The following is a 24,886-nucleotide window of genomic DNA, read 5'->3' on the forward strand; positions in this document are numbered from 1 at the left end:
CCACCTACACTTCACCACCAGTGCTATTTTTCTAGAAAAAGAGGTGTCAGACCTCACCATGACTGCCTCCCTTGTTCTCTTATAATGGTAATGGCACCCACTCGAGAAGTGCCGGAACTGAGTTCCAGTGATCCCACCATGTATTTTGTGTGAACCACCCTGTGATCCTCAGATGAAGGGCAGTATATAAATTCAATTCATAAATAATAATAAAACAAACCATTCCTGGGCATGCTGGTGGGAGCTGATGGAAGTTGGAGTTCAACAACATCTGGAATTCAACAACTCGTTCTCCATCCCTGTGTAAAGTGACTTCCAGCATGATCCCAAGTATGTTTACATAGAAGGAAGCCCCACTGACCTCTATGGGGCCTGCTCCTTAATTCATGTCCTTAGCGGGATAAGTCCAACCCTCAAACAAAGTTGCTTCAAGCACCAGGTGTGGCAATCAGGTGCTTGAGTACAGAGATAGCGCTGGGGCCCCCAAAGCTAGCCTACTGACCTCAGGTGTGGACCAGTTCGGACCTCTGGCCAGGATGATCTAGCTCAGGCATCCCCAGACTTTGGCCCTCCAGATGTTTTGGACTACAATCCCCATCATCCCTGACCACTGGTCCTCTTAACTAGGGAGCATGGGAGTTGTAGGCCAAAACATCTGGAGGGCCGCAGTTTGGGGATGCCTGATCTAGCTCTCCCCTGGCAGCTTACTACGGGAGGGTGTGTGTTTCTGAAAGAGGCAGAGTTCCTATTCACTTTTGCCTGTAGACCTGCCCATGGCTGGCTTCAGCCCTGCCCACAGCCAGCATGTGCCTTCGCCCACTGACAGATTACACACAAGGAAATGCAGCCTTTGAGAGAAACAAAAAGGTTGCCCACACACACTTGGAACAGCTAGCACTAAGCTGAAGTGGACAGATAGCCTGGCCTGGTATTAGGCAGCTTCCCGAGCAGGTAAAAAGGTAAAGGTAAAGGGATCCCTGACCATTAGGTCCAGTCGTGACCGACTCTGGGGTTGCAGCGCTCATCTCGCTTTATTGGCTGAGGGAGCTGGCATACAGCTTCTAGGTCATGTGGCCAGCATGACTAAGCCGCTTCTGGCGAACCAGAGCAGCGCACGGAAACACCGTTTATTTACTTGCACTTTGACATGTTTTTGTACTGCTAGGTTGGCAGGAGCAGGGACCGAGCAACGGGAGCTCGGGATTCGTCGCAGGGATTCGAACTGCCGACCTTCTGATCGGCAAGCCCTGGGCTCAGTGGTTTAGACCACAGCGCCACCCGCGTCCAAAGCAGGTACGAGGCATTAAAATTCCAAAGAAGATGTCCAATACAATGCAGGCAACTAGCATCACATGCATCAACATTCCAAGCCACAAAAGACCTCTCCAAAAAACAGATTTATTCAATCGTTCATTTCACTTGTAGGGCACTTTTCCACACACAAAGAACTCATCTGTACAGGGGCGTAGGAAGGGGTGTGTGGTAGGGGCGGTCTGCCCCGGGTGTCACCACTGAGGAGGGGTGGCAAACTGAAAAAAATAAGTATTTTAAAAATAAACTTATTGAAGCTCCTCTCCGAGAGCTGGGCAGGGTTTCCTGGGTATTGGATGCCACCCTCCTTGCCTTGGGACCCTCGTCCCACCCCCAACCCAGCTGGCCAATCAGCTGCAGGCTGGGGGCGGGGTGAAGGCAAGGAAAGGGCTGATGCTGCCGAGGCCGACTTCCTTAGCCCCCTGCCAGCAGCAGTTGGGTTTTTTTGGCTGCTGCAACGGCCTGCCGAGGCAGCAGCAGCCTGCTGAGGCCGAGGTAGCCTGAGGCAGCCTGCAGAAGCTGAGGTAGCCACCAACAGCAATTGGGCTCTGGGGCGCATGGATGCCACGGGTGACCTCCAAAGCTGCCTATGCTCACAATGTTCAGTAAATAAACCAGAAAATAACACTTGCGACTGTATCTTATTTTTTCTTCTTTTAATAATTTCAGTGCCTTTGTGTGTGTGTGTGTGGGGGAGTGACAAGAAATTTTCTGCACTTGGTACCACCTGACCTTGCTACGCCTCTGCATGTGTGAAGCGACTTACAACAAAGAAACAGGGTGCATTTCAAACAAGTACTACCAAAGCAGTTTCATAATAATGTACAGCCAAACCTCGAACAGCTTCGTTTTGGAACGTTTCAGCTCCCGAATGCCGAAAACCCGGAAGTAAATGTTCTGGTTTTAGAACTCTTTTCGGAAGCTGAACATCCAACATGGCTTCTGATTGAGTGCAGGAAGCTCTTGCAGCCAATCGGAAGTCATGCCTTGGTTGTCAAATGTTTCGGAAGCCGAAAGGGCTTCCGGAATGGATTACGTTCGACAGCCGAGGTTTGACTGTAGCAACTTTTTCATAACATAGCAAAGCAATGACCACTATAATAGCATACCACAAAACCCACATTCCAATACTATAAATATGACAAGATTACTTAGACAATGCACAGCATCCAATAGCAAAAATAACAAGGGAACTTCAAAGTTTCACCACACTCCTAGAAACACCCCCCCCAATGATGTTGCTCTCAGTCCCTCTCTAGCCATAGGTCCTTATCAGGCTTCCAAGGGCAAAAGGTGAGAGAGCTGGAAACACCCCCCCCCCAATGATGTTACTTCCTCCAAGTGAGCTTCCCTGTCATACGCTAATGTACAGAAATACTAAGCTGCTTGTGAACTGTGCTTAAGGGGGGTCTACCTACCTGCAAGAGATGTGTGTACATTTGTGCATGACTGTTTCATGTATCTACCGAATGCTGGCTAGAATGAGTAATACAGTTTCTACACCCATCTCCATGCCTAGTGTTGTTACTTTAATGAAAACCATGTGCCTGCTGTATATTTTGATAAACTAGACTAGTTTTTTTAGCTTGTTTCAAACTGATCTGAAAGCTCATACTTTCAGAGGAGTCTTTTTTCCCCCCACCTACCAAGGAAAACTGAAATTTACACTGAGCTTGTTTTTAAAGGCTAAGCCTATTTTTTCGTAATCTGGGCTGACTCTCTCCCACTAGCTTGATCTATATGATGGATTAATCCATTCCAGACGGGTCTGTGGAGTACTCAACCTGAAGTGTACTTAACCTGAAGCATGAGTGTAATTGGTTCTGGAAGTCCGTACTTAACCTGAAGCGTACTTAACCTGAAGCAAACTTTCCCATTGAAAGTAATGGAAAGTGGATTAATCCGTTCCAGATGGGTCCGCAGAGTACTTAAACTGAAAGTACTCAAACCGAAGCGTACTTAAACTGAGGTATGACTGTATTTGCATAATTGTACTATAATAATAATAATAATAATAATAATAATAATAATAATAATTTTTTACTCCTTCTCCAAAACTGAAGTTTAATATAGCTTGCTGTGGCCCCCTGTTGGCTGTTTTACAAACAAAAAAGGTGCCATTTAAAACCCATGGTTAATAACATTCTACAGTGATATTAAAATAGGATTTTTGCCGTTGGCAAAACTGCAATCTGTTATACCTAGCTCTTGCACATCTTGCAAGTGCAGGAGGCTTGCCCTACCCCATTTCAGCAGAAGCTGCAGAAACATAAGCCACACACACAGAGACCTATGGCCTAGATTGAAACGAATGGGAAACCTGCACATCAAAGGCCTCCTGTGCACCACAGAGCACATGGGAGTCTGGATCAGTGAGCATTTGGACATTAGATGCATCTGGTGTCTAAATGCTCACTGACCCAGACTCCCATGTGCTCTGTGGTGCACAGGAGGCCTTTGATGTGCAGGTTCCCCATTTATTTCATGTTTTAGGATTAAGGTGTTAGCAGTATGATTGCTGCCATTCTACCTTGATGACTGATAGAGATATTTAAATATATCAAAACTTGTTTCTATTATAGCCTCTAGATTTGCATAGTTGCCTGGCAGCATCCCTCCCTCCTCTTAGTTAGCCCAACCCTGGAGATGTTTTTCTCTTCTGGGAAACGCCCAGTGGGTTGGATCCAAAGGGGCTGCTCCAATAATGAATCTTTCTCACCCTCTTAAGCATATCTTAAGCATATCTGGCGCCCTGGCACGAAGATCCCTCCAGCGCCCCCCAACCCGTTTTCCAGGGCCCGGTGCCCTAGCGCCCTGCGCCACCCAGCCTTGCCATAGGGGCGGCCCTGTCTCCAGAAGATCAAGGATACCCCTCCCACCCCAACCAGCCTGGGCTCCGTCAAGGGGGTTGAAGTGGAAGGGGCAGGGGAATCACTTTAAATGAATGTATTTATTTAGGTATTTCCATAACACATGGCGCTCTGGTCACAGGGCTGCGTACAACTTATTAAAACACATCAGTGCATATTCCTAAAACCAAATTAAAAGGCAATGCGAAGTTAAACACTGCATAAACTAACATAACAAATGAAATTAACACAAAACAGCAAAAGGTACAATACTAAACTAAGCAGACAGATTGTACCTCGTCACCTCCAAAAGAGGTATGTTTTCACCATCTTCTTAAAAGAGTACAGTCATACCTCGGGTTGCAAATGCTGCGGGTTGCGTGTTTTCAGGTTGCGGACTGTGCCGAACCTGGGTTACCTCCGGCTTTCGGCGCTCGCACATGCGCAGAAGCACAAAATGACGTCACACGCATGCGTGGAAGCACTGAATCGCGTCACACGCGTGCACAGATCTGCGGGTTGCGAACGTGCCTCCCGCACGGATCATGTTCGCAACCCAAGGTATGACTGTATAATGTTGGGAGTGCCACTCCTGCAAAGTGTTTCTGGCCAATTTTTGGCAATCTGTCCCCAAACTGTCACTTCCTTGTCACGGCTCATCCTGCTGAACAGGAAGATCCCCTGACCCTCTGGAAAGGTTTTGGATGTGCAGGGAAAAGAAAAGTCTGCCCTCACCACCAGGAAAACCTTTGGATCCAGCACAATATTCTCTAATCATGTACACACAGATATTCAAGGCAAGCTACGAGCTAAGCAATGTATTTATATGATACAACATGATCAAACATGGGCAGGTACTGACTCAATTCAAAATGGATGCTACCAAAGTACAGTTGAAGGTTTTAGTAGCTGAGTAGAAAGGTTGGTTAATATTTAGCCTCCGGAAAACTGCCTTTGTCACTCCCAAAGGCAAGAGAATGTTGGAATGCAGCTGCCATGTCTAACCGTTTCTGCATTACATCACTGCTCAGTCCAATGCTGTAAAGATCAATTCTTTTTAAGGACAAAGGAAAATAAGCAAATGATTAGAAATTGATCCCAGAATGGAGAAATCAAAGGAAACACTGAGACATGCAGAGTTAATCATGTGGCAAATTTAAGTTGCCCATAGCTGACATCGGCAAATGTACCTGCATTTTATTTTTAATACACATACAGTTTTTTTAACACATACAGTCATACCTCGGTTTACGACCGCAGTTCGTTCTGGGCAGCCAGTCACTCCCCGGGTACATCATAAACGGAGCGGCTCTTCTGCATGTGCGCAAAGCGCCGATAGAGCACTTCTGTGCATGCTGCGCAGATAGTTTCTGCGCATCTGCGTGCCGTGGAACCCGGATGTAAACACTTCCAGGTCCACGGCGGTCGCAAACCGATCGGTCGCAAACCACGGCGGTTGTAAACCGAGGTATGACTGTACACATTTGAGAAATGTTATCTAAACTTAGGCCGCTCACTAAAACCAACTGCTGTTTGAGCACATTGCAGTTAATTGATGATTGCAATTAGAATCAACTACATCAATTAATTTGCAATGAACGAGCTGCAACAAACAGTACTGTACAGTCAATGGCTCTCTCCGAGAACAAAAAACAATCACCAGATTTGTACAGTTGCAAGAAAAGGCACTTGCGGATATTTTGGTGCCCTCCTGATAAATTGTGAGCTGAGAAGTTCACCTCTTTGTAACTTTGTTATTCATATCCTGTAGTTCCTTGACGAGGTCAGTAGTGCTTTAGGCCTCTTGTACCCCTCAGCCCTCACATTTTACTGAGGCAATGACCCTGTTCCTGGGCTGTACAATATCTGAGAAATGCTCCCTCGGAGAAAACATTTCTCTACACAGAAGCATGCCAGGTCAGGGTTAGAACTGTTTTCTGTGCACAGGGCCTCTTTGTACAGAGGAACGCTCAATGAAGTCACCCCTCCTGGCTGCCTGAAGTTCTGTAGCTCTGACACCTTAGTGAAAAGTAGCCCTCAGTATGTAGAAGGTATCTTAAGCCACAACTACCCTATTAAAGCACGATTACGCCACCTTAATGACAATGGCTTCCCCCAAAGAATCCTGGGGGCTGTAGTTTGTTAAGAGTGCCAAGAGTTGCTAGGAGATCACTATTCGCTTCACATTTACAATTCCCAGAGTTCCCTAAACAATTCTAGGAGTTGTAGCTTAGGAAGCAAGGAGTTAAGACTCAATGGTCTATGCAGCAGTTGATGGTAGGTGGCCAATGATGGACAGAAAAAAGACAAGGGACATTCATAGCTGGGACACTTTGCCCTGGACGATTGTTCTAGCTGGAACCCCACGGTGAGACCCTCTCTGTCAGCCTTCCCCAACATTGCATCATAGAATTGCAGAGTTGGAAGGGTTCCAAAGGGTCATCTACACCAGGCATCCCCAGACTTCGGCCCTCCAGATGTTTTGGACTACAATTCCCATCTTCCCCAACCACTGGTCCTGTTAGCTAGGGGTCATGGGAGCTGTAGGCCAAAACATCTGGAGGGCCGCAGTTTGGGGATGCCTGATCTAATCCAACCCGCTGCAATTTGGTGACCTTCAAATGTTTGGAACTACAACTCTCACCATCCCTATTGGCCATGTTGCACTGGAACTGGGAGTCTAGGAAGGTTTGGAGAGCAACCAGGTTGGAGAAGGCTGCTCTATGCGGACCAATGAGTCACCGCCTATGTATTCTGCAGGCAGAAAACCAGAATTTACCCATGATCAACCTTCCAGTATGATTTAAAACACATTCAGGCTTGGATATGGCTTGTGAAGTTTCCAGAACCAGGCACACACCTTCGGGATGTAATTCTCAAAGCTTCCCTCTCTGCAGTCTTGTTTTAGGTGCTCACCTCCAACCACATCCAAAATACTGAACTGGGCAGGCTTAGACATGCAATACACAAACCCATCCAGGAAGCCAAGAAGATATTATGCAGTTTCCCAAGCCCAATAGATGGGAGATCAGGAATAATTCTACACTGGTGGGGAGCCTGGGAGCTTTTTAGCCTGAGGACTGCTAAAGAAGCATCATTCTGGGGCTACATGCCAGTGGCAGACAGAGCCAGAGACCAAGAGAGAGCAGGCCAGAGGCAAAAGTGGCGACTCCTACCTTAGTACATTTCAGTCATGCCAAAAGGTTGAGGTTTCTACACATACATCTCTTAATCCAGGCAACCGAGAGGCACTGTTACAAAGTTCAAAGATGCATTCCAGCTAGGCAATAGGCACAAGGTGAGGAGCAGGGCTGGAGACAGGTGCGGCTCAGGGAGAGGGGGGGGGGTTGGCCTAGGGTTGCCACATGTCCAGAAAATGTCCAGAATACTGCAGCCGTAAGCAGTGTCCGGGCAAAAATTGGCTAAATGTCCTGGAAAATCTGATTTTCCATAGAAATAGCTCCAAAAAGTCCAATTTCTTTGCGATTTTGCTCAACAAATTTACCTTCCCCCCCCCCAGCTCAATCCAAGGTTCGCCATCCCTACTTTTCCAGACACCTTTGCTGTTCAGGTACATCGGTCTATTCTGTCAGTGCTGGGTTAACAAGCCAAATTATGCTGCGCCACCAAAACGCTTCTGTAGCTGGGAATCCCTACTCAATAGCAACATATTTAGCTGGAGTTGTGGATCCAAAGTGACCCTTGTCATCTCAGAGGTAACTCTTGCTCATCCTTTAGTGCTGGGAATGTGGCTCTCCTAGTGACATGACCATCTACACTTAAACAGGTTTTTTTTCCCTGTGACATTAGCAGGAAGGACACCACAGCTCTGGTCATTTTAATTGTATCTTTTCCAAAGAGTAATCAGATAGAATCTGTGTCCAGAGGGCAAGGAATCCGAAAAACTAAAACAGACATTACCCCTCCCCCCCCAATTTTTTTTTATCACCAGGCTCTGTTGTTGCAGTAAACATTTTGTGATCCCTTCTTTTCCTTCCAAAAATTTATCATTTGCCATTTCCATTCCCTGCTCACCCCACCCCTCATTTTCTAGAAAGCTAATGCTCCCCATTTGCTGCATGAAAATGCATATCTCTCAACTGTTTTGAAAAGCTAAAAATTCCTCTCCCAATAAAAGGCCAGTACCATCCCTCCTGTTCGTTTTGTGGCTATAAAACTACAACTACAGATGGTTTTAGAAACAGGGGTGGAACATCAGCTATTTGTGGAATCCGGAGAAAAAAACAGCTGGTAGAGCCACACCCTGAGTTGAAGCATTTATCTGATCTGTTTAAATCTCAAATCTTTCCTTCTACCCAAGACTTTGTTACTGGGGCCTCTCCAGACTGGCATTTTTTTCACAGGTGTATTTGGCTGCATGTTATTGACCAGGGGTTGGCAAGGCTTACCTTGCCTGGGCCGGTTCACTGCCGTGGAGCCCCCTCCGTGGGCCGGATCACAAGCGCACATGAGTGCCCGCACCTGTGATTTCTGGCATCTGCGCAGACACAATTTCCGGCTTTCCAGTGCCGCACCGCAAGTCCCCACACTGCGCTGCACTGGTTTAGTGCAATGCACGGGGACTTGCTGACTGGGTGCCTCGGTTCAAGGGTGGCTTGTGGGCCAGTAAAACGACCCCTGTGGCCCACGGGCTTTGGCTTGCTGACCCCTGTTCTTGACACAACTGTGGATTTATTCTTCTATATTAGTTGTGCTGTGATGCCTCCCCAATGCTCCCACATAATTGCGGTCTAGGAGGGCTACAGAGCAAGAAAAGTGTGTGTTTGCTGGTGGTGGGGGAAATAAACCAGAACATTTTGGTATAAAAAGTCATGGGATTTGAGCAAGAAGCTATAGGATATGCATTGATTGGAAAAGCAGTGTGAAACAACCAACCAAGCAAACAACAACAAAACCCCACACAGCTTTGCAGGTGCCAATGGCATTAAAAGCAGGATTGTATGTGGCTGCCCTGATAGCATCAAGAGCACAGCAGGTCATGATTGTGCAACAACAAGGATGTCTTGTTCCTCAAATCTTCATGAAAAGTGCCCTTATTTCAAAGGTATTTAAAATAGGTTATATCTTAGAAGGCTGGCGAAGATTCCCTGCTAAAGTGATATTTGATCTTCTTCTCAGTCTAAGTGTGAAACATTGCATCGGGTTAATATTTGCGTAAGCAAGATGATTTATTTTCAAGCCTTGGCTCCTCAAGTTCCTCCTGTAGTTTCTAATCGTCCACAACCACAAAGACCTTGAAAAAATATTGCTGACACCAAAACTTGGGGGGGGGGGAGAGAGATTTGATTCTTCCCAAGGACATAGAAACCAAAACTGCATGTTGATCCATAGTGAAAAAACTCTTGAACTAAAACATGACGGCTTTAATGATGAGTTACAAAACTGATCTCTGCCTAAGGAGACACAGCAGAAAGTGGCCAGGTGAGTCACTTGCTGCTCTTTAAAACCTCCAGGAGGTTGAATGCCAATCTGATAACCTTCCACTCTCTACAGCTGGAAATATGTTTATTAAGGATATTACCAATCACTGGGTGTTTTTTTTAAAAAAAAACTCTTCATTTAGAAGGTGTGAGCTTTCCCTTTCATTAGAGAGGCTCATTACATTAGAATTGTAGGATATCCTGCAATTCTGCTCCACTGGATCTTAAAAGAGATTGAGAATTACTACAAATATCTTCGAGGCTCATCTCGGAAGCAGGGTTCCAGGAAGGTAATATTAACAATAATCGGCATTAAAACCATGCAGTAACGGAAGGCACTTCAAAACCTTGTAGGCACATATTGACACGGGGAGGGTGGTGAGTGCGAAAGATTCCAATTTTTACATTCCAAAGCAAAACAAACAAGAACAAAGGAGAAAAGGAAAGAATTTGAAAGTCTGGTTAAAAGCAGATCAACTGTAAAGCAAACTGGTGCAGGTGGTTGCTGCATGTTGAATTCTCTTTAATATAATTTAAAATGTCATTTTAGAAAAGATATTTGGAGGCTTGTTGATAGGCAGTGGATTCTCTGGTGGTTCCACTTCTCCTGTAAAGGCAGTGAAACGATATTCCTGGTTTATGTCTCTTTTCAGATCTGCTAGCTGCTGTTCTAGGTTTTCAGCCTGTGGCAGGAAACATAAAAAGCATGAACACTAGAGTTGTTATCACATTAACAAGGCTAGTGCCTAACTATTCATTTGTGTCTCAGTCTATTGCTGTACAGTGGACCTTCCGAATATGAACTTAATTCATTCCGGGGGTCCGTACGTACCCCGGAAAGTCCGCATCTAAAGGCACCGCTTCTGCGCATGTGCACGGCGCGATAGAGCGCTTCTGCGCATGTGGCGTTCATAACCCAAAAGTTACGTTACCCGAAGGTAACGTAACCCGAGGGTCCACTGTATTTGTGAAACTGGATTCCAGAGCTAAATGGTTCCTACACTGATCCCCAAATCAAATAACTGAATCCAGAGCAACCTTTGGGCAATAAAGCTTCAAAGAAACCTTCTGCACAACTCAAAACTTTGCTGCCAATACCAATTTGAGAGGGGTAGCTGTATCAGTCTCTTGTAGCCTAAACAACACGGGGTGTCTGGTGGCCAATAAATTTATCAGGAATTATCTTTCTTGCCAGAAGCATGGAAATGTTAACCTCATTTGGCAGAGAGCTGCAAAGAGGTCTGACTTAATCTAAGTGAGTCTTGCAAAGCTCCTCTTGCTTGTTATGCAGATCAAACTTACACATGTTTACTTATAAGTAAGTCCCACTTAGTTCAATGGGATTCACTCCCACAGAAACATGTACATGACTGCAGCTTTATTAACCAACATAAAAAAATGTAAGACCCCCTAAGTTTTTGCCAGCACTTGAGCATAAACTTACTGGAACAACAACAACAAAAAAGAATTATCATGATATTGAATTCAGGTGTATGCCCAAATCTGATTTGCTGCCAGATGAATGAGGGTTGGTGACAGGTGACTAGCAAACCCTAGTTTTGCATTGTATCTGAACCAGGGAAAGTATGTTTTGCAGAAACTGTATTTTATTTATAACCAGAACTGCAGAGCAAAATTTGAATGTGGTTTGCAATTTTGATTTGTAGTGTTACCTTGACAATATTGGTATTTCTAAAGTAATCATGTCCTTCGCAATAACTTCTGTGGCACACAACTGTCTCCGGTAAAAATCCCTGCAGTGATACTTCATTGAACATGTATAGAAGTTATATGAGTTAGACTCATAAAACGGTAGAGTTGGAAGGGACCACTGAGGGTCATCTAGTCTAACTCCCTGTAATGCAGGAATATAATAATAATAATAATAATAATAATAATAATAATAATAATAATAATAATAAATTTATTCTTTATACCTCATCCATCTGGCTGAGTTTTCTCAGCCACTCTGGGCGGCTCCCAACAGAATATTAATAGTGATGATGATGATGATGATGATAAAGTGATAAAACATCAAACATTAAAAACTTCCCTAAACAGGGCTGCCCTCAGATGTCTTCTAAAACTCAGATAGTCTTAAGCATTCATGAGCAGATCTAGTAACAATAGGAAAGCTACGGTTTTGTTTCTGCTTGGGTACTATTTCTTGTTTCTTCTTTTTTGTGTTTTATTTTACTCTGGGGACTTGTAATTTTGTCCTTTTTATTTTTCAATAAAGAATATAAAATGAGGATAGCCACGGTCCGCACCACCACCCCCCCAAAAAAAACCCCAAATGGAGCAACAAATGTAAAAATGCAACCTACAATCTCATAGTCTTGTTTTGCTCTCTCCATATCTTCTTGAGGGATCCCTGTTAACCTTTTTCTTCTTTCTTTCATCATTTGTGTGTGCTGTCTGATGCGGTTCTCCACTTCCTTGCGTTTGGCTGCTCTGAAACAAACAGAAAAGAGTACATCAGGAATATCTTTCTAACAGTAAGAGCTGTTTGAAGTGGAGCAGGCTCTCTCGGGTGGTGGTGGACTCTCCTCCTTCCTTGGAGGTTTTTAAGCAGAGGTCGGATGGCCCTTTGTCATGGATGCTTTAGTTTGAGATTCCTGCATTGCAGGGGGTTGGACTAGATGACCCTCGGGGCTCCCTCCAACTCTGCAATCCTCACGAAGAGTCGGACATGACTAAACGACTAAACAACAACAGATAACAAAACATCAAAAACACTAAACTGTCTGAAAACCCAGAGATTATTTCAATCTGTACACAGTGGAGCAACCGGTGTGTGTGTGTGTGTGTGTGTGTGTGTGTGTGTGTGTGTGTGTGTGTGATGGTACCATTGTTTTAGAGAGCAAGCCACAGAAATATTGTCACATAGTTCCGAGGCAGGTGGAGAAAAGGAGACTGAGCCCCAGCCGCGTGGAGGTTTAAATTGGGTAAGCCACCCCCCTGATTGACCTGATTGGTCAGCCATGGGGCGTGATGCGGCTGGGATGCCCAATGACGCGGGCAGCATTGCCATGCCCTCCACTGAACATGGGGAATGCTCGTGGCCCACCTGCAACTCCGCCCCCCCTGGGAAGGGGAGCGGTCTTCTCATTGCTGGTATCAATTGCTTTATCAGCTGCTGTTGAAGGAGAATAGCTTAAACTCATAAAAGAAAAAGAAAAAGTGTGTGCCTGCTATTTTCAATGGTGGTGTCCATTCTGAAGGTGGGGAAAGATGATGGTGTGTAGCCTGGTGTAAATTAATTTGTAGCCTGGGGGGATTAGCGCGGTGTGGACTGTCCCTGAGAATCATAGACTGTCCCTGGGACAGGTGAGGGGGCTGATCCCTTATTTTCAAATTCGAAACTTGACAGCTATGTTTTCAAGCTCTAAAAGCAGTACAGTGGTACCTCTGGTTAAGAGCTTAATTCATTCTGGAGGTCCGTTCTTAACCTGAAACCGTTCTTAACCTGAAGCACCACTTTAGCTAATGGGGCCTCTCACTGCTGCCACACCACCAGAGCACGATTTCTGTTCTCATCCTGAAGCAAAGTTCTTAACCCGAGGTACTACTTCCGGGTTAGTGGAGTCTGTAACCTGAAGTGTTTGTAACCCGAAGTGTTTGTAACCTGAGGTACCACTGTATTAAAAAGTTTTTCTACTCCCTGAAAACACCCAACTGTGAGAAGCCTCAGAACACCAGGAAAATATCTTCGGTGACTGATGTCGGTATGTTGCAGGAAAAACAAGTATCAAGGTATCTGTGGCATAAACTTTTGTGGACTATGCACCCGCACACAAACGCAGGGTATAAAATTGTGGGCTTTTCTGTAAAGGATGGAGGCAAGTGGCCGCAAAATGTGAGGGCTAGAGTCTGTAATATTTCTACATAATGCAGGATTAAAAGTAACTGGCATTACAGTTTCTAGGTTCCTCTCCCCACCCCCACCCCCGCCAATTGCTAACTTGAAAATGCTGAGCCTTTGACTGAATTGTCCTCATAAAAACAAAACATTGTAACCAGTTGTGCTGCCCTATTATGGAAGCCATATAATGTGGGCAATGTAATGAATGCCACCTCCCTGCCCAACCACCCTCTTCAGGCTTAACAACTTTAGATCTTTCAGAACTTTCAGAATATCTTACACAGGATCAACACATTTCTTTCTTTCAGAATATGACAGGTGTTTCTAATTTAGTATGATATTTGGGTTCCCTATCTGGATGATGTTTTAGTGCATTATGAAATAAAGATGTGAATGAGGAATCAAAACTGAAAACAAAAGAAGAGTAAGAATGTCTCGGAAACTTTTTTTAAAAAAAGGTAAAAATAGAGCTGGCTGATCATTGTTGCTGAGAAGTCTGAAGGCAGGTGGGGCTGGAATGTGACAGAACTGCTATCCCGGTCCCCTAATGAGAAAATATTTGCAATGCATCCTTTAGTACAAAAAGTAAATGCACCATGGGGGTTGAATGAGTACTTAATGGTTTAAAACAGGCCTGGGGCTACAGCATTGGCCTAGGGAGGGTGTGTGGTGGTGGGGAAATACACTTTCTTTTGAAGATCACACCTGTAACTAAAACATTACTCATCTGCATTCCATCTTACAGTAACTTTGGACCTAACACAGGAGCAGAAAGAGAGGAAGGAGGTGTGAGAGCAGTGTGCTGCTCCAGATGCGGGGCTCTATTAACAGGACGTTCCCAGTTGTCCAGACCCCATACACCAGATGCAGGGAACATTGGGCCCTCTAGATGTTGCAGAACTACAACTCCCACAAGCCACAACAAGCATGGCCAATGGCTGGGTTTGATGGGACCTTCGGCTTAGCAATATGCAGAGAACATCTTTGTTCTCACCTTAACTCGTCTGTCGTTTTCATTAAGTTTAGGGTCATCTCCATTTGTTCATCTTGCTTGCTTGTTTCTTTCCAGTCTTCCAGCTTGTCCTGATTCTTCATATTGTCTGTTGCGTAAGGTGCATTTCGAGAAACCTAGAGGAAAGGCAACATATTATGGCATTAAAATGTCAGGGGGCGGGAGGAGAGGCAGTAACTAGGGCTGCCAAAAGATTCAGCATTGGACATGCCTGGGCTCCCGTGCTTTAAACTATGTCAGAGCAGGGAGAATTTCACCAGATGCAACCTATCCCATTACTACTGAAGTTATATGATTAGGATTTTTTTAAAAAATAAAAATAAAAGTTTCACCTACTGAATTCCTTGTTCACCACAAGAGAAAGAGCAAGGGCCCAACTCCATACTGAATCCGGCAACTTCAATACTATTGAATCTATTCCCTCATCACAACCTTTTGTTTGACTGTCTGTGGCCATTACTTCTGCCTCTGATCTCTTCCTACTGCAGCCTTCCATAAGAACATAACAAGAGCCCTGCAGGATCAAGCCAAATGCCCATCTAGTGTAGCATTCTGTTCTTACCGTAGCCAACCAGCAGGACCTGAACGCTAGAACAACTTTCTGCATTTGCAGTTCCCAGCGACTGGTATTCAGAGGCCCACTGCCTCCAGTGGCGGAGGTGGGGCATAGCCACTGTCGCTAGCAGCCACTGACAGCTTTATCCCCACATGCATCTGTCTAATCCTCTTTTAAAGCCATCTAAGTTGGCTTTAAAACTACGGAGCAAATTCCACAGTTTAACTATGTGCTGTGTGAAGCACTTTATTTGTCTGCCCTGAATCCTCCGACATTCTGCTTCGTTGGATTGCCCCCAGTTCTAGTATTATGCAAGAGGGAGAAGACAAAAAACCAGTGTCCACTTTCTCCACACAGTGCCTAAAGCTGGGACCCAGACCTTATAGGTAGCAGATAAACAGCACTGCCAGCAACTGTCGCATCCGGTAACTGCTAGATGAAGTCCTATTGGAGGTTAATCTCGCTACTTTTCACCCAGTGAGCAAAATTAGCCAGCACTTCAGGTAAAGGAGGCGTGAATCGCTGGCACCTATCCCCATTTCAGCCTGTGCGGCACAATGCCCGGTTTACCCCTGGGAGGCCTGGGTTCAAATACCCTCTCAGACATGAAGCTCCGTGGATGACTTTGGGCCTCCCTCTGTCTACCACACCTACCTCACAGGGTTGTTGTGAGGATAAAAGGAGGCTTATCTCCTTGGAGGAAGAACAAGCATGGTGCTTTAAAACACACACACACACACACACACACCCCACACCACACCACACTGCCACTGCCTGCTTCATATGAAGATTTACTTCTCACCTTAATTAAAACAATACAACAAATATAGCACTATAGTAAATAATATAGTATATATATTGGGCATACTCCTAGCAGTATTGGGCAGCACTCCTAGTATTGGGCAGCACTCCTAGTAGTATAGCACTATAGTAAATAATATAGTATATATATTGGGCATACTCCTAGCAGTGAGCATGATTTATTGTCCCTGGAAATCAACTCTATATTAAAACATTTCTGAAACCGCAGTTTCTTAATAATGGAAGTGACTAAAAACTACTTCGTCTTTTATTGCAACTGGACCGATACAACATGTGTTGTTCTTGGGTGGGTGGGAAGGTTGTGGATTTGAATGCTCAGAAAGGGCGTGTCAGTTTCATAGTCGTTGGATACGTCACTGGTGCTCAAAGGTGCCATTTCCCCCTTGCATTTCCCTCCAGTCCAAGTCAGAACCTTTGCACGTCCAGCCACACCTCACTCCCTTTAGAGAAGCCTGTTCTGAACCAAAGGGCCGGTGGTAATGAGTGGACATTTGAGAACAGCCTGCAATCTCAACACTGTGGCACCCAGCCTTGACCCCAGCTTCCAAATTGTTGGCACTGCACAGTTTCTCCGGCAACTGTAGGACACGGCGCGCTTATGTGGGAGGCAATACAAAGGTGACTTGGCTGACATCCAGGATAAGCAGCTGCGAAAAGATGGTGTTCCCCACTGGAATTCGCCCTAGGGTTGATGTCACAATCAAGAGGCTTTGGTGAAGAACACTCTGCATTCTACACTTTAATTGCCATTAACCAAGACAGGGGAAGCAGGGCCTCAGATAGAACACTCCTCTTTGATGGTGGGTGGCAGGCGAAGAGCCACAGGATCTGAATTTCCACCAGCTCTCATGAATCAGGGGACATCATCATACACATCTTAGGATGCTCAAGGCTTACGAAGTCCTATCCTATCATGTGGTGTACCTCTACCTGCAGTGAGTCACATACCCTATTGCAACTGAACTTGCCTAGTCAGGTACTCTGTCCGAGGGCAGGTTTTCATCTGTGTGTGAACCTTGATTTCGTCCCATACATCCAGGGGGAATAGCTGAACTGTGCAATCTCTGTCTCTTATGACCTTAACGGTGGGCGACTGGAACACCATGGAGCTGAATGCCACCCCAAAGCAATGTGAGGAGCCACAGGAAACTGACTGCCTCTTCTCTTACACAGCAGACGGCTGCAAGTCTTTAAGGAAGCCACTGAACCAAAAACCTAAACTCCCAAAGGGATCCTTCGCTGCCAAAAATAGCAAAAAAGGAACATCAACCAAATTACTAAAGGAAGGAAGAAACCACTGTCAGAATTACCGTATTTTTCCAACTATAAGATGCACCCCCATGTATAAGATGCCCCCTATCTTGGGGGACTCAGATTGTCACCAGTCCACCCTCAGCACAATCCACGTATAAGACGCCCCCTAATCTTTGCCATTATTTAAAAGGAAAAAACCCTAGTCTTATACATGGAAAAATATGGTACCTCTTCTTCCATGGGCGTACCCAGCACAGGGTAGGGGGGCAGCTGCCCCCTAGAAGCAAAAAAGGGAGAGCACAGTACGACAGGCACCTCGGCCTGCTCGGCTGAAGAGAAACGGCAGCAGCGGCAGCGAAGCTGCCTCCGTCGAGGGAAAGTGCTGCCCCACAATCATGTATGCAAATGAGGTGCCGCGGAGCATTGTGGGGCAGCACTTTCTGTGCTGTGCTCGCTGTGACTTGAAGGAGTGTGGGCTGAAGTTAGCCCAGGTCCAGGTTTCTCTCGACGGAGGCAGCTTCGTTGCTGCTGCCTCGTTGGCTGGAAATGGCCCCCTCCCCTCTGGGGGGCATGGATGTTGACCACGCCTCCTGGGGGATCCTGGCCATGTCATCACCAGCCAACCAATCAGGTGGCTGGGGGTGGGGTTTTCTGGCTGGCGTGCCCCCCCAGTTTTGATCCTGGGTACGCCCATGTCTTCTTCTATCTGTGATCAGTTAGAGAACAGACTGCTCTCCTTGCGACAAGAAAAATGCTGCACATGCAGACATCCCCCATATTAGAGGAAAAGATGCCTCTCTACTACTCCTCATCACTCACCTAGGACTTTAATCTGTCAAGTGCTTTACAGCCCTCATTGTGCTTTCCTTCACAACAGCTCCCTGAAGATTTCCCATTTTATAGACAAGGAAACACCAGAGGCAGTGATGCCAACTGGAAGAGGAGAAACCTAAATCTCCCTGAAGAAAGCCCAGTTCTCTACCCAGTGGACTACATCTTGGCTTTTGAAATAAGCCAACACCAGAGCTGTGGCCAAAGATGAAAGCCATCTTGAAACAGGCTTGTTAAATAGTAAGTACTGTAGCCCAAAGTGGAGGTTTCCCTATATGGGGGAGATTTATCTCACTCTGTCCCACTTGTAAAGATGCCCCTTATGGCAACAGCCCTACTGTAGCTGCAATATACAATGCAGATTTTTTGGATCCATCTAGGGCAGGCATCCCCAAACTGCGGACCTCCAGATGTTTTGGCCTACAACTCCCATGTTCCCTAGCTAGCAGGACTAGTGGTCAGGGAAGATATGAATTGTAGTCCAAAATACCTGGAGGGCTGAAGTTTGGGGATGCCTGATCTAGGGGAAGCAAAGAAATCTGGAATACACACAGGGCCACGTGGCTAACAAAAGGCACTTTGTTTATATTTGCTCATTTTGTGAGGCCTCCAATAATATAAGCAGAACTTTCAGATACAGTATAACCTTGACTCACAAAGCTATTTCCAAAAAGAAGTCCTTGATCCTTCCCATTTGCCATAAAATAAATCACATTGCCTTTTGATAAACAGTCTAAAAGAATGTGTCAGTGACGTTCAATGTAAAAGCTTTTGATGAAACCGAAGCTATCTCAGACCTTATCAGCTCTTGAAGACTTCACAAAGAATCCAAGTTTGTTTATTTACAGAGAAATGTGTTGTGTGAAAGAGCTGGAATGAACACATTTCAGTAAGTGAAAGCTTTAAAAACATATTGTCTTTTAAAAAAAAGGACTGTATTTTTTGTGCTTTATAATACTGGCATCCTGGCAAGGTCTTAATGCTTTAATAAACTGGGAAATGTTAAAGCATCTTTTTTTTGTTAAAAATGCAAACAGCTGTTAGTAAACAATGAGAAACTAGAGAATAAACACATCCATTTTTGTACTCTACATTAAAGCATTTGTCTTACATGAGATTAGAAAACAAAGCTTTTCCATACAAAGAAAGTGATTGTTAAACTACTCTGGGAATTGTAGCTCTCAGGGGAGTAGGAGGTCTCCTAACAACTCTCAGCACTCTTAATATATTACCATTCCCAGGATTCTTTGGGGCTGGGGGGAGCCATGACTGTTAAGATGGTATCATAGTGCTTTAAATGTATAGTGGAGATGCTGCCTCTAATGGTCCTATACGCCCAACCCATGGCACATACTTCAGCCAGTGGTCTCCACTGATAGCAACAAGAACTCCCAGTAATTCTGGGCTCCTAGATTTTTCTAAATCTAAGCGATACCAGTTTGAAGTTATTCTGCCACTATTATGAAAGTATTTCATATGATACTACAATTAACAACTTTCCCATCAGATATATTCTTTGAAACCAACATTAGTCTGAGCCACGTTCCAGGATAAGCTGGGGCAATTGGTGGTAGATACTAGACAGTTTGGCATTCTGTGTTTTTTATATATATTTTAGCTCCAGAGTTTAGCAGAATGAACTTTGTTATCCAATGCTCCCTGATCAGCATCTTGCTGCAAGTTTATTCAATAAGTACACAACATTAGCAATGTTACACAGCCCTCTGCTGGGCGAAACTTGGGTCCACTTATGTAGGAAGCTGCCAAGCTGCTGTAGAAACCCTATTGTGCAAACAAGACTATGCAATTAGCTAAACCCTCTGTGTGTTTCCCATGCTGGCCCATTTCACTGCAAGCCGGGGAAGAAAACTGGAAATCAAATCCCACATTAGCTGTAAGGATCGCTTGGTGACCATAGGGACGTTCTTAGTCTCCTGGTCAGTTAAGTCCAGTCAAAAGGTGACTATGGGCTTGTAGCGCTCATCTTGCTTTCAGGCCGAGGGAGCCGGCGTTTGTCCACAGACAGTTTTTCGGGTCATGTGGCCAGCATGACTAAACCGCTTCTGGCACACGGAGGATCGTGACGAGTGCCAGAGCGCATGGAAACACCGTTTACCTTCCCGCCACAGCGGTACCTATTTATCTACTTGCACTGGCATGCATTCGAACTGCTGTGTTGGCAACAGCTGGGACAGAGCAACGGGAGCTCACCCCGTTGCAGGGATTCAAACTGCCAACTTTCCGATCAGCAAGCCCAAGAGGCTCAGTGATTTGGACCACAGCCCCACCTGCGTCCCTCCATACTCAGAGAAATAAGTAGAGCCACACCACAGGCCTAGCTTCTGAGGTCACATGGCTTCTTACCCCCCAACTCTATGTATCAAGCCTCAGAATTCCAGCTCCCATGGAAACCTAGAGATCTGTGAATATAGCCTTCTTTGTCTCAACACATGGAAGCTGGAGGGCAGGACCAAGAAGCTGTGTGACCTTGGGTTAGAGTCCATAGTGTGCTCCTGCTGTCCCTTTGATTGTGTAGAGCCTCTTCGTATTTAGCTCAGTGGGTAGAGCATGAGATTCTTAATCTCAGGGTCTCAGGTTCGAGCCCCATGTTGGGCAAAAGATTCCTGCATTGCGGGAGGTTGGTCCTCTACAGCTCTGCAAATCTATGATTATTCACGCAATTAATGTGTGAGGGTGACTTCTGTCTCCCAGCCTTAGTCCTTCCTGCTTCTCTGCTACATAGGGATAATAACATTGACCTATTATCTTGCAGGGATATTGTCAGGATCACTAAGATAACACACAAAATGCTTTGCACAGTCAAAAAGCATTAAAAAACTCAGTTGTAGAGTACGTATTGCTGCATGTAACTATTACTACATGACTGTTTGGGGTGTATCCTCCTGCTCTTTACAGCAATTCATATAAATGAAACCTGAGCTTTACTAATAAAGGAAGCAGCAGGTTAACCACCCTACCACTTTCTCCACCCACAAGAAGTAATGCTGATATGCAGCACTTTCTCCCATGCTAGGTCAGAAACTCTAACTCTCTCATTGTGCAATCCCTTGAAAGACTACCCAGTGGACAAGATGACAGAAGTGGAATAAAGGAAATATGATCCTATTTGGTCCTCCACTACTTGCATGGTGATTTGCATTGTCCGCCTGCAGGCTGGATATGTGGCACTCGAGTGCCCTCTTGTGTTTCAGATACAGTATGTATTTCATCCATGCCACAATGCATTTGTGTGTGTGTGTGTGTGTGTGTGTGTGTGTGTGTGTGTGTGCAAATGAGGCAAGTAAGAGCAAAGATTCTAAATGCTGGAAGAATAAGCATTTGAGCTACCTGGAGCTTTCATTCAAGCACAGGTGATCAGAATAAAAGAAAAAGGATTTATGAGGGTATGAGTCAGTAGATATTAATCTGATGCAAAAGAAGGTTCTTCAAATAATGAATAGCAGGCTTGAATGGGAGGGATGCTTGTATTACAAGCTTTTTAGTCAGCGTGGAAAGATCAGGTTAACCTGCCCTCGCCCTGTCTGTGTTGCCACTGAAGCCTTTAAGAGCTGCACCAGAATATGATGGAGATAGTATGGTGCATGGAATAGATCATGTGCTACAGGCTTTAAGAAACTTGGTTACTATTTCCTGCACTTAGAATAATAGAATTGTAGAGTTGGAAGGGACCACAAGGGTCATCTAGTCCAACCCCCTGCAATGCAGGGATCTTTTGCCCAAAGTGGGGCTGAGATTTCATGCTCTACTGACTGCTGAGTAATACCTGACTCCAATTGACATTAAAAAAAGCAAATCTGACTTGACATACATATTCTAAAATAACATAAACAATATCAGTTGTGATGTAGTTTATTGATTGGTATTGACTTCTTTTTAATGAAACTATAATGTTACCATGTTAATATTATCAACGTGAATTGCTTCTTTGGATTGTGATGTTTCGAAATGAACTGGTAGTAAGACCATTTATGGAAACACTGTACTGATACTCATTTTTGTTGCCGTATTGCTTGCTCTGGTGCCGTGAGCTGCTTTCGAAAAAAGAATGGAAATACAGAAGGTGGAAGATTAAGCTTTCTAAGTGACAAGGATGGAAGGCCATTGCAACAGGAAATGGAATTGGAAGCATGGGGTGTGAGCAAATGTCTACATAACTCATAACTAATAATGGATTATTGTTTTATTTTATAAACCCAGCAAAGAAATTCGTGAGGAAGTTGTGAGGCTGGACTGAAGGAAGTTCAAGGCTGATTTTTATATTTAATAATAATTGGAAAACCTATCTTGGACCTCTTGGATGAAAAGGATAAGAAATGAACGTGAGATGCCTGAATTGAACATTGGGGAAAAATCAACTAGCAGAGGAAGGAAGAACGGGACGCTATTCAGGACTGAAGAATGGATTATTGTGAGGATGCTTGCAGTTACGACTGACAGGTAGTTGGAAGCCACTTTTATTCTTCTCTCTTTTTGCCTAACTCTGTTATTATTCTCATTCCCTTGCTTTTACCCACCTTTTTATCTTTCTCTATTATTTTATTATTTCCTTTCACTTTGTATTCTTCTAGCTCTTTTTCCTTCTTTCTCTTCTCTTTTTTATTATTTTCTGTTTAGAATAGTTTGCTTTTTATTGTATTGTGAAAAGTCTTAATAAAACTTTTATATATCTACATCTATACCATAGCTGCCAAGTTTTCGCTTTTCTCGCGAGGAAGCCTATTCAGCATAAGGGAAAATCCCTGTAAAAAAGGGATAACTTGGCAGCTATGATCTATACAGGTGAAACTCGGAAAATTAGAATATCGTCGAAAAGTCCATTTTACTAATGCAACTTAAAAGGTGAAACCAATATATGAGATAGATGCATGACATGCAAAGCAAGATATGTCAAGCCTTTATTTGTTGTAATTGTAATTATTTGTCATTAGGCGGGTCAATTATAAATGGAATGTAATTAATGAAACGTAATAGCGATGTTTATTTTTGTGTTATTGTAACTATTTGTTTTATTACTGTGGAATTTCCAAAAGAAAACATTTGTAAAAATTAAAAGAAAAAGAAAAAAAATAGTAAGTTGCATTATGGAAATAAATGCACTTTTCAACGATATTCTAATTTTCTGAGTTTCACCTGTATATCCTACAATGACTGGCAGTAGCTCTCCAGAGTTTCGGGCAAGGGACGTTCGCAGTCCTGCTGCAGATGCCGGGGATTGCGACTCTATGAAAGATCAAGGGAAAGGGAGAGCCTGGTACATGGACTCTGATCACCGACTGCCAGGGACCTAAAGATTCTGACTTGAGAACAGCAGAAGAGCTGCTTCTGTGGGTAGATTTCTTAACCTTTAGCCAGGGACGTCTTCCCTCACACAACCAGAGAGGACAATGGAGTTCAAGCCACACTACTGGTAAGGAAGGCCAGGAGCACTGAATAATAGCAGGAGGAGCTGTTGCTGTTACAAAAGCAAGAAGGTGAGGGACCAGAGGCAGCACAGGGAGGATGTGCCATTGCCCTATACTGAGTTCTAATACACTCTGGATCCCCTATGTCCTCTGCTCTCCTCCCCAGCATCTTTGCCACTTCTCTCAAGCCAGCCTTCCTGGGTGTATTCATAGATCTTTTCCCTTTGGACCTCTCGGTGCCCTTTTGTAGGATTTTTTAAAGAAACGATGTAAAAGAGCAGTAGTCAACGAGCTGCTCTTATAGGGGTTTCTTTAAAAACAATGCAGCTCTCTCTTGGGATCAGGATGACAGATTTTTCTCTCCTGGATTAATTGTAATATCCAGCCTACATTGGCTTCGACTTGGCAGAGACAAAAAACCTCAGGAGGCACCCATCAATTTTAACAATCCTATTTTAAATGAAAGCTCTTCTGCTGCAACGCCTCCAAACAGCTTGGGCAGCCGCAGTTTGTGAAAAGCTACGTGCCGGATGTTTCGACACTTACAACACACTCCCCCCCCCCCCCCCGGACTGAGCCATGATGCCGTAGCTTGTTTACTTAAATTTGCACCTGCTTCCTCCGAAAGGCTGAGCAGCAATCATTTTAGACAAACTCTCTACTGGGGAGAAGTTTGACGGTGGGGGTTCAATATGTAGGGAGCTGATCTGTGTAGGACCCTGCCTTGGTACCAAAGGCTGGACCAGATAATCAAGTGGCAATTTGTATCCCTAGAATCCTATTATTGCAAAGATGTTATTGCGCTGCTCTCTGAATGCCAGCAAAGTGATTGGTCTATGCAGGAAATGCTGCAGAGTTAAGGATCTGATACCGTACTCTGTACCCTACTCACACCAAATGTTCTGTGCCTTCAGTAGTCAAAGCACGGTTTCCTAAATAGCATGCCTGCATATAAATAACGGGATCCGCATGTTTGCCGTTTCACTGAAACTCACTGATTGTGCATTTACACCTCACAGAGCTACAATTCCCAGCACCCTTTAGCATGCTATGGTTCCCAGGATTCTGTGAGGGGAAAATCTATGTGCTTGAAATGTATGGTGTAATGTAAGGAGCAGCCCGATTGTGTTTGGAGATCCTCCTCCTCCTCCTCCTCCTCATTCTGCTGATAAAGTTCTCTCCTGATAGTATCACTGCTTTTCAGATTAGATAGAACAGGTGCAGGTGTAGTTTAAGGACAGAAATGGCACCATGGCGCTAATGTCAGGAACCAACCAGAGTTTGAATGTTGGTTTACCAACAATCCTTGGCACTTTGCCTGTGACCTAGATAGTTGCCTTCTGGTGGGACCAAAATCAACCTCATGTAATCAACCTGCACAGTATCGCTGACTTTGGATAGCAGAAAACTTTTTAACATGAGGCAGGGGACGAAAATAATTTGGTGATGGGTAGGGCAGGACTGGATGGTTCTATCCTATGCTTGCCTAAAGTAAGAGGATGTTTCAACTGTAAAACATCTA

The 24,886-nt window shown here is 44.6% G+C and overlaps 1 protein-coding gene across 5 annotated transcripts in view; it reads right to left on the reverse strand.

The window, feature by feature from the left end:
* Positions 1-9,669: 9,669 nt before the first annotated feature.
* Positions 9,670-24,886, reverse strand: part of LRRC27 (leucine rich repeat containing 27) — a 39,583-nt gene continuing 24,366 nt past the window's right edge. For 4 of the 5 annotated variants that reach the window (XM_035138413.3, XM_088670399.1, XM_088670398.1 and 1 more), the window contains 3 exons: positions 14,461-14,594; positions 11,929-12,055; positions 9,670-10,284 (listed from right to left, as the gene is read on the reverse strand). In XM_035138413.3, coding sequence (XP_034994304.3) covers positions 10,135-10,284; positions 11,929-12,055; positions 14,461-14,594 — 411 coding nt within the window. In that variant the 3' untranslated portion in view covers positions 9,670-10,134. The remainder of the gene's footprint in view (positions 10,285-11,928; positions 12,056-14,460; positions 14,595-24,886) is intronic. The other variant, XM_035138416.3, reaches the window with a different exon arrangement.

This window comes from Zootoca vivipara, chromosome 5 (assembly GCF_965207765.1).
Source record: "Zootoca vivipara chromosome 5, rZooViv2.hap1.1, whole genome shotgun sequence".
In the NCBI taxonomy this organism is placed as follows: Eukaryota; Metazoa; Chordata; class Lepidosauria; order Squamata; family Lacertidae; genus Zootoca; species Zootoca vivipara.